Below are 16,032 nucleotides of genomic sequence, written 5' to 3'. Positions count from 1 at the left end.
ATGTAGATGGTAGCTCACTTATGTAAAAATTAGCTAGGACTCAATCTTATACTACTATAGATTCTAGACCAATATTTCCCAATCTTTAGTATATATGAGTCACCCAGGGAGTTTACTAAATGGTAGATTCCCAGGCCCTATCCAAAGGGGCTGAATTAAAGCCAGACTTCCTGCATTTTAAACAACTACCCCATGAGATTCTGAGGCAGGTATTCTGCTAATTTCACACCTAATGCAGAGCCCTTCTGGGAAACAATATTCCTGTCAAATAGTTATGCAATCTCTGACAGGACACCTTCTCACTGATTCTGCCACCTCTCAAGGTAATAAAGGCCATTTTTAAGTAGTTTTAATTGCCAGAAATTTCTTCTTATGTTAAATCAAAATAAAGTCTTATATAATCTGTCTATCTGGTTGTCTTAATTAGAACTACACAGAAGACTTTAGTCTCCAATAGTATTTTTAAGAAAATATACTTGACCAAGAAATTAAGTCTTTTTTTCCCTCTGGATCCCTGTTTCGCTCCTTCAGCAGAGAGTGGGTGGGTGAGGAAAATGTAGGGATCCAAAATTATATCCCTGATGAGAAGACAAGGGCCTCTGCTATTTGCATAGCAACAATAGTTAGAAAATCAGACATCTAGAAAAACTTGGACTTCTCATTTCCTAGAATAATATCACAACATGTATAAACAAACAAACAAAAAACCCAAAACATGTCATTCTGAGTTGCCCCAGATTTGGGAGAGTACTGTTTGTCAGAATAATGATGCTGAGGGAAAAGGTTAATAAGGAATAAGGTGAGGCTGATTCAGATGAGGTAGGGGCCCTCCTGTAAGAAATAATGGGAACCCTCACTTCTCCCATATGCTCACTCATTCTTGTCCAGTTGCAGCCCTACCCAGGGCAGGCAGCTGGTTCTTATGCCTGCCAAAGTCAGCTGTTAGGAGTAGATTCAGAGAAGGTGACTGGCTGGAAAAATACAGGCATGTTTCCAGGCCTTTCACTGGGGCTTCCCCAAATCCTCATTTGTATGCCCAGTTTAAAAAAATATATATTTTATTTTATTTTATACGTGGATTTCAAAAGAAATTAATTACTAGTAAAGTTTCAAAAGGCAGCAAGAATGGATTTAAACATGAAGGGAGGGATACCCAGAGTAGCCCCATGGGAGTATTGGGTCTATCATTTAAAGCAACGTGATTGGGCAAGTTAAAATATCTGTGTCCCAATTATTCATTTACAAAACAGGGATAATAATAACAAGTAACTTTTAGCGTTGTTTGAGGATTATACGAGGCAACATAACGTGTTAATTCTTAAACATCTGTTGGTACATAGTCAGTACTCAAAAAACAGAATGTCAGTCATTATTATTAGCATCAGTAATAGTAGTGCTAGTTTGCCGGAAGGATATTCACGAACCAACACCAATTAGTTGTTTTTGAATGGTCCTTAAAATGATGACACAAGTCAGGATGAGCAAAAGGGGGAATACAAATGAATACATTAAATGGAGAATGGTGCTTTTACCTTCATTTTCCCGTTCACTTAAGTAGGGAGAGATTGAATTTGGGAGTTGGGGGAGTGGGAGGCATTGAGTCTAGAGTGACCTGGCTCATAAACCTGGACTGTTTCCATTTTTCTTAGGGAAAATTTCTTTTCTTTCTGCTACTCTAGCCAATTTTAGGGTATAAGATTCAGACATCAGAAGTCTTGCTTTATTTAGATGTTTCTAATGATCCAGTTCTCAGATTGTTTACCCTTTGTGGTGGGAAATAAGAACAGGGGAAGTCCAGAATGAGAATTCAATATGTTTTCTAAGAATGTCTGGGATGGTTAGGCCCTAAATGTTCTTAAACACAAAATAAAACTTAAGTGAAGACATTTAAATCATTACCAAGCCCAGCATCTCAATTTCCACATTGGTTGAGATGCAGGGAGCATTATGAATTCTAGACTGTCTTCAGCATCCTTGCTGTGTAAGCTCTGGGATTCTTTTTTTCTCTGCAAAATGAGAATGAAAACACCTGCTTCGCATAACGTACAGCATTGTTGAGAACTTTAAAGAAAAAAATTAAACCGCTGATCTAATGCAAGTTGGCATCACTCTCACAGTCATAGCTCAGAAGTCATGGCTCCATTTTGGAATTTTCATGGGTCTACAACCTCTCCTGAAAGAACAGCACAGGGGAAGGATACACCTAAGGTTTTCTCCCTTATTTTGAGGCCCAAATGGCTCAATGTTGTTGTGATCTCATATTCCACAGACCAATTTGGGGTTCCTGAACAATAAAGTATGATGCCCGGAGGAAAGACATTTATGCTGGCACACTGGGGGCTGCCTTAATTTGGGTCATTGATGTGAGTCAGCAGAGACAAGGTGGAACCCTCCCTACCACCATGCCAGACCTCATGTACTTGACACTCAGACCATGTTTTTATTTCATTAATAAAATATGACCTCACTTTTCTTCTGTAATCCAGAAGCATGGGGATACATTTGTTGCAAACTGCATGCAGGTAAAAGGGGGATTCCTCTTGAAACTACATCCTCTTAATAATAAATAATGTTTGATCTACTATATATAACAGTAGTGCATTTCTTGTTAAAACAGCGAGCTTTTCTTTTTTTACCAAAATGAAAAGAAAACATTCATTTCTTTATAAATATTTTAAATAGTTTAAATACATATTTCATACCAAGGATATAAAAATAGCCTCTTTTTTTTTGATAAATAAAGACATGTTCATTTACATGGCAAATAACGTGCAATTGCTAACCACTGGCCACCAGCTCTGTTGGACTGATTGTCTAGGAGATGACATGCAGTGATAATTGTCCCTTCACCTTCACAAAGAGAAAAATAGATCGGCAGGAGCTATGCACTCCTGAGGCCAACAGGGCTATGGCTATTGTTCAGGAATGACAGCCAGGCACTCTGGAAAAAGCTTTGCCGCACTTCACAAAAGCCACTTAGGACAAAACGAATCCACAAATTCTTTGTCTGGGACTTCTAGTTGCTCAGACCTTCAGGGTCTTTGGACTTTTACCAAAGTCTGTCAAACAGACCAGAAAGTTAGTATCTGTACAGGAAAATGTTTCTATTATGTTTCTAGGATCTAGAAAGCGTTTGCTACAGTATGGAGGTGGTTCTGCCTTTCTGTGGCTGCTCACACTCTCGTCTGCAGGACTCCAACTTTGCCCAGTCTTCACGCCTGCCAGAGGCAAAAAGGCAAACTAAAGCTGTCATGCAGTGGTGGATTTGAAATTGGCAGCTACCTCGCGTGCACGAATATCATACGTTTATGGCTTTATTATTATCTTTCACTGCTGCTGTGCTTGTGACAACTTCCAATGGAAAGTTCTCCAAGGGTTCAGTAGAGACTGGTGCCATTCCTTCTCGGTCCCAAGATCCGGGCAAGTTTTCCAGACTGAAGGAACTCACGGCTCCCTGGCTGAAGCTGCCCTCCTCTGATCTACTTGGGAGAACAAGGTGCAAAGATGTTTCTGAGGAGGAGCAGACAGAGGACGAGAGAGTCGCCGAAATGGACTGCAGAGGTGTCAGTGTAGAATCTGAATGTGGAGAGATGCACCTTAGAAATTGCAAATGACCTTCTTGGACAACCTGGTAGTGGGCAGGTGAATAATCGAGGTTTGGAGAATGATAAAGTTCACTGTCTACAGGATTTTGCTCATGAGCTCCAGTTCGTTGGGGGCTGTTCCCCACAGAGGAGGGATCCACACTCCAAATGTCTGAGGTGACATTACCGTGACAAAGTTGTGCTTGGGTATAAGCAGCTCCACCTGCTTGCAAGTGTAGACAAGGTTGGTGTGTACTCCAGGTTGTCCTGGTCTGTAAGCTGTCCCTGGAGGGACACACAGAGCGGGTGTGCAGAGAGCAAAACCGTGATGACCGCTGGGGTGACAGGACATTTTCTAGGAGCTGCATCACATTCTTCATATCTTTACCTAACTGGGAGACCTCCTGAGTCAATGTTGTTACCTGTGTGGATAAAGCAGAGAAAAGGCAATAGTCAGAGGTGCATGGCAGTGATTTCCAAGCAGTGAGGCAGGGAAGTGAAATCTCTTAATGAGAAGGTCTGAGAGGTTGCTCCACCTCTAACTCCAGCCGAGTCTAAGAGGTGAACGGGGAGGCTGGGTACCTGCTCTAAAGCTATCCTCATTCTGAGGGAACCTAGAAAGACACAAAGAGTCTAGCGTTCTTAGTCAGTGATTCTGGGGTTCTTGAACAAAATTGGAGCTGTAGAGTCAGACAAGAAAGTCACATAGCGTGTGATCTTACTTATATGTGGAATCTAAAAAAAAAAAAACTCAGAAAAAGAAATTAGATTTGTGGTTACCAGACGCAGGGGGTGGAAGGAGGGGGAATTAGAGGAAAGTGGTCAAAAGGTACAAACTTTATAAGATAAATAAATACTGAGGATGTGATGCACAACATTACTACAGTTAACACTGCTATATGGTACATTTGAAAGTTCCTAAGAAAGTAGATCCTAAGAGTTCTCATCGCAAGGAAAAAAATTTTTTTCTTCCCTTTTTTTGTATCTGTATGAGATGATGCATGTTAACTAAACTTATTGTGGTAATCATTTTACAATACATGTAAGTCAAGTCATTATGCTCTACACCTTAAACTTATACAATGCTGTATGTCAATTATATCTCAATAAAACTGGAAAAAAATTAGAGATGTGGGTCCATCTTCTCTTATATCTTAAGTATGGACAGTATTTCTCACTTCCTCTGAGTTAGTGGGATGCACAGGGGTGGACACAATCATCCCAGACACCTCAGAACCGTGTGGAGTGGTTGGTGTTGTATGTAAAGCACTCAGCACACCTGTCCCAAGTAGACACCCAGTAAATGAGACCACTCACTTCTGTCATTTTCTGTTCGAGATCTATGCTTATTCTAGGTTCAGAGACACACTGGCCTTCAGTGATGGTGGCAGTGGTAAGCAAGAACTCACACCAGATTTGCTAGGAAGAGAGTTTTTGGAAAAAAAGGAAAGCTACAAAATGAGAAGGAAAGCTACAAAATGAGAGTTGGAAAAAAATTTAAAGACCTGCAAGGTGGGAAAGTATAGATAAGCACTGTGGGGAACCAGGAGTGCTGGGATCCATCAGTGAACCCGGAAGTCATGGAATTATAACCCAAATTGTGTGGTATGTGCCATATCCACTTTTCTAGGTGAGACATTTAGTTTTTGTCAGATTTTCAAAGGACACATAACCCTCAAACACTTAAGAAGCACTCAAGAATCCTCATTACTCATTTTATACTTAAAACCAATAATAAAATTCACTGGAGGGTTTATTTTCCTAACAACCACATCACTTTTTGAACCATGAAAGACCACCAAAAGAATTGAATTTGACTTTAATCCAGCTCTTTCTGGAGAGTTTATATTCTTCAAGGTGAAAAAACCCTATATTTCAGAAAGCAGGACACACATAGATTTTCTAGTCTTTTGTTAGGTTCATAACACTTACAGATTTTGTAATAGTTTGCCTTCATTGCTGTAAGACTATATTTTATAAAAGACTTCCTATGACTTGGTTTTATTATCACAAACCACAAAACTCCAATATAAGCAGCTGAACCCATTGGCTTAATACCATCAGAAAGCAAAACAAAAGAGCAGTTCAACCTCAGTGATGCCAAAACCAAGACTGCTGTTTTGGGCAGAATTTTTTCAACATTTATGGATGCATTTCTCATTCATCCAGCAACTTAATCCAGTCCACTGTCTATGAGCGCATTCTGAAACTAATTCTCCCTGGCAGGCCCATCAGGAGGTAGTGCCGCTCAAATCAGGCATTTCAAAAAGACCAGAAGGAGGTTTTTCCATGGTTCGGGCAACCAGCTGGTAACACCTGCCTTGAAATTGCCAGGCCAAAACTATTTCTGCCTTGCTGCTAGCATGTAACTCGAGGGACCCCATTGAATATTTCTCCAGCCTTTGCAGCAGATCTAAAACTTATGGCGACAAAAGATACCTCTGAGCCTCACATTTAAGAAGTGAAACAGTAATATGAGAAAGATTCTGTGGTTTGAAATTTTCACTGCAGGTTGTCAATTTCATCATCTGCCAAGGCTCAATTCTAAAGCACGTGTATCACGCTTAAATCATTATCTGGATCTCAGCACTGTGGACTTTCACCCACGGATTCCATCTTGAACTGATTAGCTTCTTTATCAAAATTTCAGAAGAGAAGCTGACGCTAAATGAGATGTTTGAAGGGACATATTAGCCATCCATTCCTGTAGGTTGTCTAAGCTTAATTCCTGTATCAAATTCACTAGGGCTACATTAGCTCAGCTCCCAATAAAAATCCTTTCAATTGGTCTTTCATTAGAATTGAATAAAGACACAGTCTTTGAAGAACAATTTTGCATTTTAGGCACACCAGCAATTACGTTATTCAATAAATGTTTAAGGAAATTTATATTGCAACGTGTTTTCAGGTACATTTTCCCTACTGGATCTGTAAACAGTGCTGAGATAGGCAGGGATACATTATCATTTCCCCACCTATAAAAAGAGGAGACTAAGACCCAGAAGTTAAATGACATTTTTAAGGTCCCTCATTTTGTGAATGACGGTCTTTGGTCTAGAATTCAAGCCTCTAAGCTTGGTGCCCTTTTTGTTGTGGTATATTATCACATAGAAAAGGAGATATTGCTTAAGAGTTGAGTGATTTTTGCTAACATGGTCAGACTTTGTGAAGAGCACAGACAATACAAAAAGATAGCCTCATGTGTAAAAGCTGTCTGAAATGCTAATTCAGTGTCAAATAAGTATGTTAACTCTAAAAGAATGGGAGCCTGATTTAGCACAGTCACATCTCTTCACAGCAAATTATATGAATGCAACAATAACAAAAAACTTTTGCAATAAGGGAAAATCTGGACAATATATTAGCAGACATGTTTCTGATGAACTATTTTTTCTAGCTTTAAAAATAAACAGATGTTTTCCCATGGTTGAAATACCTTTCCATGGCCATGTTCTTGACTTCTAACTTTTACTGTGCATTTGCCACAACTTTGAGGCCATGAACTTTGAATGGGAATCCAGAGTCTTGACTGGCTCCAGGAATGTAAGTAAGCATTAACATTTTCAGAAAACAAAATTACTATATAAGGAGGAAAGAATCAAAGGAAACAAAGCTTTCTTTAGCTCTAGAGGGTAATGATCAATTTATGTTAGGGAAGATTCCTGTCACTGTGTCACTGGGGACACACCCCTGCATCTTATTAAAGTTACATGAGGAAATTAATCCCTATTAGGTAAGAGATCTCTCCCTTTAAAAGGACAAAGCAGCTGTCACAAGGAGAGATGGCATCTCCTGGAGGTGGAGACTCTAGTGACACTGAAGGTGACAACACATCGCCACAGAAAATGCAGTGAAATGCTGGGCTTGCTAACAAAACTCATTCTACATGAAAGACCTTGGTCTTAATCAAATGTAGAAAGCAAAGAATACAGTGTCTCTTACTTTCTAAGGATGATGAGGCTCAAGACTTTTTCACAGCACAATAAGATGTGCATTTGCTAAAAAACGTTGTTGGGGCTACTTTGTGAACAAGGCTCTGTCCACTTAAGGAGACGTATCTTCAAAATACAACTTAAAACCAGAGTACTGCTGAGATAAGTCAATAAAAACAAACAGAAAAATCATTCAGATCAAATGAACCAAAGTTTTCCCAGTTACCTCAACAACTGCTTAAATCTTCAAATGTTTTCTGTCACTCATATGAGAAAACACAATCTCCTTTTGAGTAGATATTACAAAGCCTTTCATAAGCCCCAGCTTAGTTTTTGATGGCCCCATTTCCTGCACTTTCCCCCTTGCACACCATTAGACTGAATACAGGGAGGGTCTCAGCTCACTGTGCTCGTGCACTTGTGCGTGCTGTTCTCTCTGTCTGGTAAGTTTCTTTTCTCCCTTCAAACTTCTATTCCCTCACTTTCTCTGCAGAGCTTTTTCCTGACAGCTTGTTGATATTCACATAGCAGTTCGAGCATCATATAGGACTGTCTGCCCCCAGCTAAGCTATAAGTTCCTTGAGGGTAGAAACGGTTATTTATGCCAGTATCTCCTGAAGCCAGGGGACTCCTAGAACACAACATGCGCTCAGTAAATCTTGAATATACAAGTGAATGTGATTCCTATGATTATGAAGGACTTGGTTCTCACATCACCTTCAATTTTTATCTTATTTTGTCTCATGATTTTACCATAAATATCCTGGGGAAAGCTGCCTACTACAAAATTATATTGGGAAATCTGTATCTGGTCTTCTTCATTCCAAGTAAATATGTTAAAAGTAGGTATTGTGATTGTTAAAGTTTTCATATATAAATTTCCTAAACCAAATCCTTGGGTATCCCCTAGTTTTTAAGAGCAGTTGGAATTTCCAGTGTTAGATTCTTACCGTGTTTCCTTCATAATTGCAGAAAGAAGTCTCTTTTGGCCAAGACTTCTGCTACACTTCATTTATCTTAGTGCTTTGTCACTGGTCCCAGCATAAACTTGATTTCCATGAGTAGTTTTAATTCCCTAGGGAAATTTTCCCTGTTTACTGACTCCCATATCTCATGACTACATTATGAGTGCCAAGTGACAAATCAATTAAGTTATTCAGAGTTGTTTCATCAGTTGAAATTTGGCAAACCTTTTTGCATCCCTGGTTGCTACCCTGGATGGCTATTTTAGATGCGGCCTTCTGATTATTTCTACTTATAAAGATAATAGATAAAGAAACTATAACTTAATATGCATTATTCTCTTATTTATGTGTTAAGTTACATATTCTTATTTTATTTTTTTGTGTGTGTGTGAGGAAGATTAGCCCTGAGCTAACACCTGATGCCAATCCTCCTCTTTTTGCTGAGGAAGATTGCCCCTGGGCTAATATTCGTGCCCATCTTCCTCCACTTTATATGGGACGCCACCATAGCATGGCTTGACAAGCGGTGTTTCGGTGTGCGCCGGGATCTGAACCTGCGAAGCGAGGGCCGCTGAAGCGGAGCACGTGCACTTAATCACTACACCACAGGGCCAGCCCTAAGTTACATTTTCTTTATCTATTTTTTTTTTATCTTCCTTCTCCTCCTCCTCGTTCTTCTGTGGATAAGAATCCGTCAGTCTGGAATTTAAAACTGTTGGCCAAACCAGTTCACCATCACCATCTGCGTAGCCAATTGTTCACATCCAAGATTTCTCCATACCTTCCAAAGTCCCAACTGTTAGAAAGAAGAAGTGATGAAAACACCATCTGTGCTTCCAAGTGGTTCAGTTTTCTAGCCCAAACTTTGGAGCACCTAAAGATTCTTCCCTTCTCTGTGCTCCCGGCATCATGCATTTAACCATACAAATCATTGTCCAGCAGGGTATCAGGTAGCATACTTGGTCTTGCTGAGCAGCACCTCCTGTCATGAATGGGAACACCTGTGACAACAGACTTGTCAAATGACCATGATGATCCCACACTGATCTTTCCATACCACTAAGAAGGGAATCACTAACTGCCACAATTTTTCTATTTCTGCCACATCCAGGTTTCCTCAGAACTTCTGTTGACTTAGAAATAGCAATTGCTGCCTACGTTTCCAGAGTATCTGGTTTTCTCCTCTCATGTTTAATTTGCTCCATTGATGTGATGTTACTTCTCACCTTCCTCTGAGTTATATTTCTATGAGGGCTTTGTTATGATGATTAACTAATATAATGGATGTTAAAATTTAGTCCCCATATAACTGGTATGATGTCAGAATCCCAGGTGTCTGGATTTGATAACGCAACACAGGCACTAAGCTTAATTGAAAACTTCTGCATGACAGGGAATACTAACCCAGGAAACATTTAGCCCAAAGAAAATAAAAGCCAGGTATCTATATAATTCCTCTTCAGCCTCAGTACGGAGAGATAAACCATTTCTGTTAACACTTTTACATAATTAATATTGGAAGGAATAGTCTCCAAATTTTAGCATTGCCTTGAATGGATCTTTGCAGTAGCAAATAGTAACAGCAATAACCAGAGCCTTTGAAAAATGTTGTTAAGATCCTGCATTTCCAGTCTAAGTTTTGAGTAATTGCATTCAGATTGAGAATTCTCTATAAAGGATGTGTGAGCCAAAATACAATGATGTGCAGCTGGGTGTTGATCAGAGTTGGATAGGACCAATGTGGGGCTGGGGTGGGGACAGGTATGAGCAGTCTTTATTATTCTTCAATATAGCTCAAGCCCCTGTGCAAATCCTGCCATCTATAAATCTTTGTTCATACATGAATAATTTAATGGGTAGTAAGTTGCTTGATTAATTTCTCAGTATGAGTGTCTGTTATTTTCATTTGAACTTAAATAACTTTTGCCAATCTCCACTAAGTAGCCCTGCAAGAACACAGAAGTTAAGTATCACTATACCTTTAGCAGGTAAGAATGTTTCATATGACCTTGGTATCTCATGGAAGTCCCCACTTCAAAATGGGAGATTTTAAAACCTCGTGTTATGACACAATTTAAAGAATCCATCTGTGGTGCTGGTGATGTAGTGTCCCAATAACACTGTACACTGCCAGCTTTTATGGTTAGGTTGTGTGCATTTTGGTGCAAACACAGATTTTCTGTTCTTGTGTGTCTTTGGATTGTGCCCTTTGGGAAGAGGAATGTGAGTTTCATAATGAAGACCAGAATGTGTCTTTGACAATACCTTTCATTTCACATAGAAAATAGCTCCCTTTCATCTTATATTATTATTCGTGTTTTACACTTCTCGATCTTGGCTATCGGTATGGTATGATCCATGGACTCTGAGTATAACTGGAACTTCAGTTGATAGACAGAAAAAAATGTGATTTCCATTTTTGCACATTCAGTGAGCAGATGGGGAATGCATCTGTTGACATAATCTTCTTAGCTTGAAGAGTTCTTGACCCGTCACTCAATTTTTGCCAAACATGTACACATTTTCCTGCTAGACACAATTTTCCTAAATTCAGGGGTACTGATTAGACCAATCCTCTCCCCCTGCCACAAACACATATACATTTTTACAAGCTCTGATTCAGGTAATTAAATGGTCTGTCATTTAATCCTTTGTTATGTTGCATATTTATCATGGGATTTAGACAAGTTCAATCAAACTCCATAAGCAGGCAAAACAAAAAAGACGATTGGCATAATTTCATCCTTGTGTCTTTTGTTTCACAAAGCATTCAAAAACAAGTGACAGTCTTTTTATCTGTCAGCTAAAATAGTAATCATACTAGGCACTTGCATAAATTTCCTCCAAATGAGGATCTCAATCCCATTACTAACAAAAGTCGTAAATCTTTGTCTACAGCTGGAGAAACTAGAATGTTGGGAGGTGAAGTGGCTTATCTGAGGTCACACAGGAATAGTACCAAGCGCTTTACTTTTGCAGGTGCATCTGATGCCTCTTAAATTATAATAAGAGAAGGATTACAAGTCTAGCATTACCAATATAAAATGACCAATTACAGTCTGGAAAGTGATTACTCCAAGGGTTTCATTGGATTTCTACAAGCTCAGGCTTTTGGACGCAACTTTATTACTTTAGCTGTGCTATGGTAATCCATTATTTATCAACCCTTTGATTGCTTTCCTCATCTATTTTCTTGCTTCCTGTGACAAAGTTTGACTTATATCCAAATTGCTATCTAGCTAAGGGATCCTTGCTGCTATCAGTGAACACCAAAGAAGTCTGTCTCCTCTCAGAATACCAGCTGTATAGGAAAGTGCTCGTCAAGATTTAATGCATATAGGAATCACCTGGGAATCTTGACGCATGTATATTTAGATTCAGTAGGTATGGGATTGTGCATTTCTAACAAGCTCCCAGTGCTGTGAGTTCTTGCTCTACAGGGTCAGATCATTAGTTCCTCTTCTTAAGGATCTAGTCCCTTTGGTTAACTCCTCACGTACTGATCTTTCAGTACGAGTTTAAAATTTAGTCTAACCAGCTTTTTTCAATTCCCTTGGCAAGTCTACAGTTGGAGTTTTCCATTTGTTTAGATCTTTAATTTCTTTCAACAATATTTTGTATCTTTCAGTGTGTAAGTCTTAAACTTCCTTGGTTAAATTTATTCCTAAGCATTTTATTCTTTTTGACGCTATGGTAAATGGGATTGTTTTCTTATTTTTTCTTTCTGATAGTTCATTGTTAGTGTATAGAAATGCAACTGATTTTTCTATATTGATTTTTGTATTCTGCAACTTTACTGAATTCGTTTATTCATTCTAACAGTTTTTTGGTGGAGTGTTGAGGGTTTAGGACATTTGTGATTGTCAAGGCTGCCGACTTTGTTCTTGGTGACCACCAGTAATTGAGAGTATGCCAAGACCCATCAGTATCCCAAAGCGGAGGACCACAGTGAGCACTTAGATGCTGGCTGATTAGAAGCTGGACCCTCAGGCAGCAGCTGGCAAAGTCCGCAGTCAAATCCCTTCCTGGGAGATGGGCATTTTTGTTTGCTTTCTCTGTGCTAAGCCCACATATACAACCACAGGGGTAGTCTTGCACCCATTTAAAAACTGCTTCTTTGTTTGCTATGGTCCTGTGGGACTTGTGAATGCAAGTCCCTTTGGTTTTTAGAGCCAGGTGTTTTGGGGGTCCATCGCTCAGGTAGGAGCCTTAAAAGTTGGGGCACTAGATGTGCCATCTAAATCCTTCAGTCTTCAGGAAGAAGCTGGGAGGTGGGGGTTCACTCTCAAATTATGTGCCAGGGGTGGAGTTTATGGCAAGAGTGTGTTTCAGCCTATTCTACCTGTTTCCAGGTGTTCTGTGGCTATTTTCTCATTCGCCTGATGCATAGGAGTCAGTCAGCTAGTTTCTGTATTTCTCTCAGAAGTTATTGTTTTGTGTGTAGGTATACATTCAGTGTGACCACTGGAGGAGGGAAATTCAGGAGTTTCCTATGTTGCCATCTTGGAGCATTTGTTATCTGTTTTATGTTTCAATCCACTGTATTTCTTTCCTTAGCGAAGTCCGAATTATCCCATCTTTGGCCAGTGGGAGACTCTTCACATTGGCTCCTGAGTTCTTTTGGCATCATCGTAGTAGTGTTTGATAGCTTTCTTGCCCTCTGGTATATTAAGGTGTTCCAGGCTCATCACGTGTATTTCATACCCCAGAAGTGGAAGCAGCCATTTATCCAAGAAAATCTTGTTTCTTTTAGTGAGAAATCATATTTCAAGACCATACTCGAGGCACAGAGATCTTCATTGTTATTGGGCTGGCCCTTGTTTTTACCCCTTTTCTGTTGAAAGAGCTTGGAGATGTACGCGTGTATATGATACTACATAGGTTCATACTGGTATTTCTATTTCCATTTCAGGACTACAGGGTTTTTACTTAACATTTTCTATATTATATTTGTATTTCCTTTTCTCTACACTGTAATTCTTGGTTATTGAGGTACAGAGGATGATAGAATTAGAATAGCTCATAATTATTCATTTGCTTTATCTCTCATTACATATACAACAGTCTCAGTATATCAGTACCAGTACTATCATTATAAATTATGATTATTGAAAACAGTTAAGAAAATTTTTTTGGCACATTCTATTCTTATTCTCTCCCCTTTTCAACAGTTCTACTATAGTTACACTGTCAGAGCATATGGCCTTTAACAACTTATATTCTCTCCCCTTTAACTTTCATTTAGATTTGGTGTTACAAACAAATACATATTTAATGCTGATGAACTTGTCCCATGACAATGTCTTTCAAGTCATCTTGATTTTCTGAGTCTTGTTCTCTAGTACATTCTTCAGAAAATGTATATGGGAACAATATTCCCCGAGTTCTTTCATGTTGATAACAGTTTGATACTTGATGGTCGTTTTTGCTACATATAAAATCATTAGTTTACATTTTCTTTTCTTAAGAATCTTACATATTTTGTATGTTACTCCGACTTCTTGCATAAAATGTTGCTGTCTTAAAGGTCTAATGATAGTCTAGATTTTTCTCTTGCAAGTGCTCTGTAAGATCTTTTTGGCTAGATACCCAAAGAATGTTTTTCTCTTACTTTAAAGTCCAGTAATTTCACCACAGTATATAATTTTCAGGTATTTTTTTTTAATTTCAGGAGATTTTTATTGGATTACCACTCTTAGTGTTTGTCTGGTTCTCTAAATTTGGCTTTCTTCTTCGGAGACTTGTATTTTTGTATGTTAGATCTTCTTTTTTTTTTTTTTGTGAGGAAGATCAGCCCTCAGCTAACATCCATGCCAATTCTCCTCTTTTTGCTGGGGAAGACTGGCCCTGGGCCAACATCTGTGCCCATCTTCCTCCACTTTATATGGGCCACCGCCACAGCATGGCTTGACAAGTGGTGCATCGGTGCTCACCGGGGATCCGAACCCGGGCCACCAGCAGTGGAGTAAGTGCATTTAACCCCTAAGCCATGGGGCCGGCTCTCTAGATCTTCTTTGCCTCTGTCTAATGTTTGACACTTTTCCTCAAATCCTTTTTTTTAAGTCTCTTTCTTCATTTACATTAGATGCTTTACATTTCCCTTCTCTTTCACCATCTATTTTGATGTTATTTGTTTATTTGCTCTTGTGTAGCTTCTTATTCAGTTAATTTCTACATTGATCTTTTTCTCACTTCTAAATTTTTCTTGAATTTTTTTTTCTAAATCTTGAGTTCTATCACTTCATGAAATAGGAAAGAAGAGCTTTAAAGGATATAAAATTTTAAATTTCTTTAAAGCACAACATGGAAACATGTTATTATTTGCTTAATATGGATGATAGTTATTTGGACATCCATTATTATATCAATTTCTATATGTTTAAAATAGCTCATGGCTTAAAAAAAAAACAAAAATATTCAGTATGCACACTAGAATTTCATTTTTATAAATATATCTGTATATCTTTAATTCTTAAAAAATACTCCCAAAATATTTTACATGAAAAAAAGAACTAATTTTCATCAATTATTTCTCCTTGGTCTCTGGCTGTTGTAAACTTCAGTGACCTATTTTTAACCATTGCAAATCAATATCCAAAAAACACCGAAAGGTTAGGTTTCTGTTTGAATTAATATGGGGACTTTTACTCTCAAAGCAATTGAACAATGAACACCCCAGTGAGAAGGACTGATCCAACAAGATCTAGCAGAAAGCCATCATGGAACCGTGGCACCCAAAGCTTGTTTTAGGGCTCTAGGAAGAGTTCTCTTTTAACCGTTGGCAGACACCTTCCCCAACTCAAGCTTTTTTGATAATGGAGTTTTAAACAGAAACACATTTCCCTAATAAACTCTTTAATAAATGCTATTTGAACAAAAATTCCTTCATCTCCAAGGCTGAGGAGATTCAGTTTAGAAAGTGAGCTTGCAGATCATCAGTTGAAGTAAGCACAGGGCTGTAGTAACAGTACCTTGTTACAAATTATCAGATTGGAATTAAAAATACATTTGAAAAGTCAGTAAATTACCAGTGGGCCCCCTGCCCCCGTCTCTCCTTAACACTGTTTATCATTTTATTTGCTTTAAAATGTACTCCCCTCCTTTATATAATTTGAAAATGCTAATATGTGTAATAGCCATCAATGGGAAAAATATATGGGGAAACATATATTTCCCCTTGAATAAACACACAGTATATTTTATCAGGCTTTTTGGAAAAGCCCTTTCTAAAATTATCCCATCCTAAAATTATCTGTCCACGATTAAATCAAGTCTTAAATTTAAATATATACATATATATGGCTAATTTAAGGAACCAAAGACTCATGTGGGCTTCTGATATTTCAGAGGGAAATCTTTTCAATATAGATCAAAGATGGTCTTCTTTGAAAGCTAACCCAACAAAAAGAAAACCCACTGAACTTGGATTCAAGTCTTTTTTCTACATCTTTCTGTGTCACTTGCTGCCTATATGATTATCTCTGTGCCTTAGTTTACTCATCTGTGATAGGAGCATCTCACATGTTAGGATTTCTAATGTCTCTTTAAACT

At 38.5% G+C, this 16,032-nt stretch overlaps 1 protein-coding gene across 1 annotated transcript in view; it reads right to left on the bottom strand.

The window, feature by feature from the left end:
• Positions 1–2,709: 2,709 nt before the first annotated feature.
• KCNH8 (potassium voltage-gated channel subfamily H member 8) overlaps positions 2,710–16,032 on the bottom strand; it is a 371,503-nt gene continuing 358,180 nt past the window's right edge. Inside the window, exon 16 of the mRNA XM_058553749.1 lies at positions 2,710–4,006. Coding sequence (XP_058409732.1) covers positions 3,299–4,006 — 708 coding nt within the window. The 3' untranslated portion in view covers positions 2,710–3,298. The remainder of the gene's footprint in view (positions 4,007–16,032) is intronic.

Source organism: Diceros bicornis, chromosome 2, assembly GCF_020826845.1.
Source record: "Diceros bicornis minor isolate mBicDic1 chromosome 2, mDicBic1.mat.cur, whole genome shotgun sequence".
Taxonomy (NCBI): domain Eukaryota; kingdom Metazoa; phylum Chordata; class Mammalia; order Perissodactyla; family Rhinocerotidae; genus Diceros; species Diceros bicornis.
The sequence above is the reverse complement of the archived record's forward strand: the minus strand, read 5'-3'. Positions and strand labels throughout refer to the sequence as shown.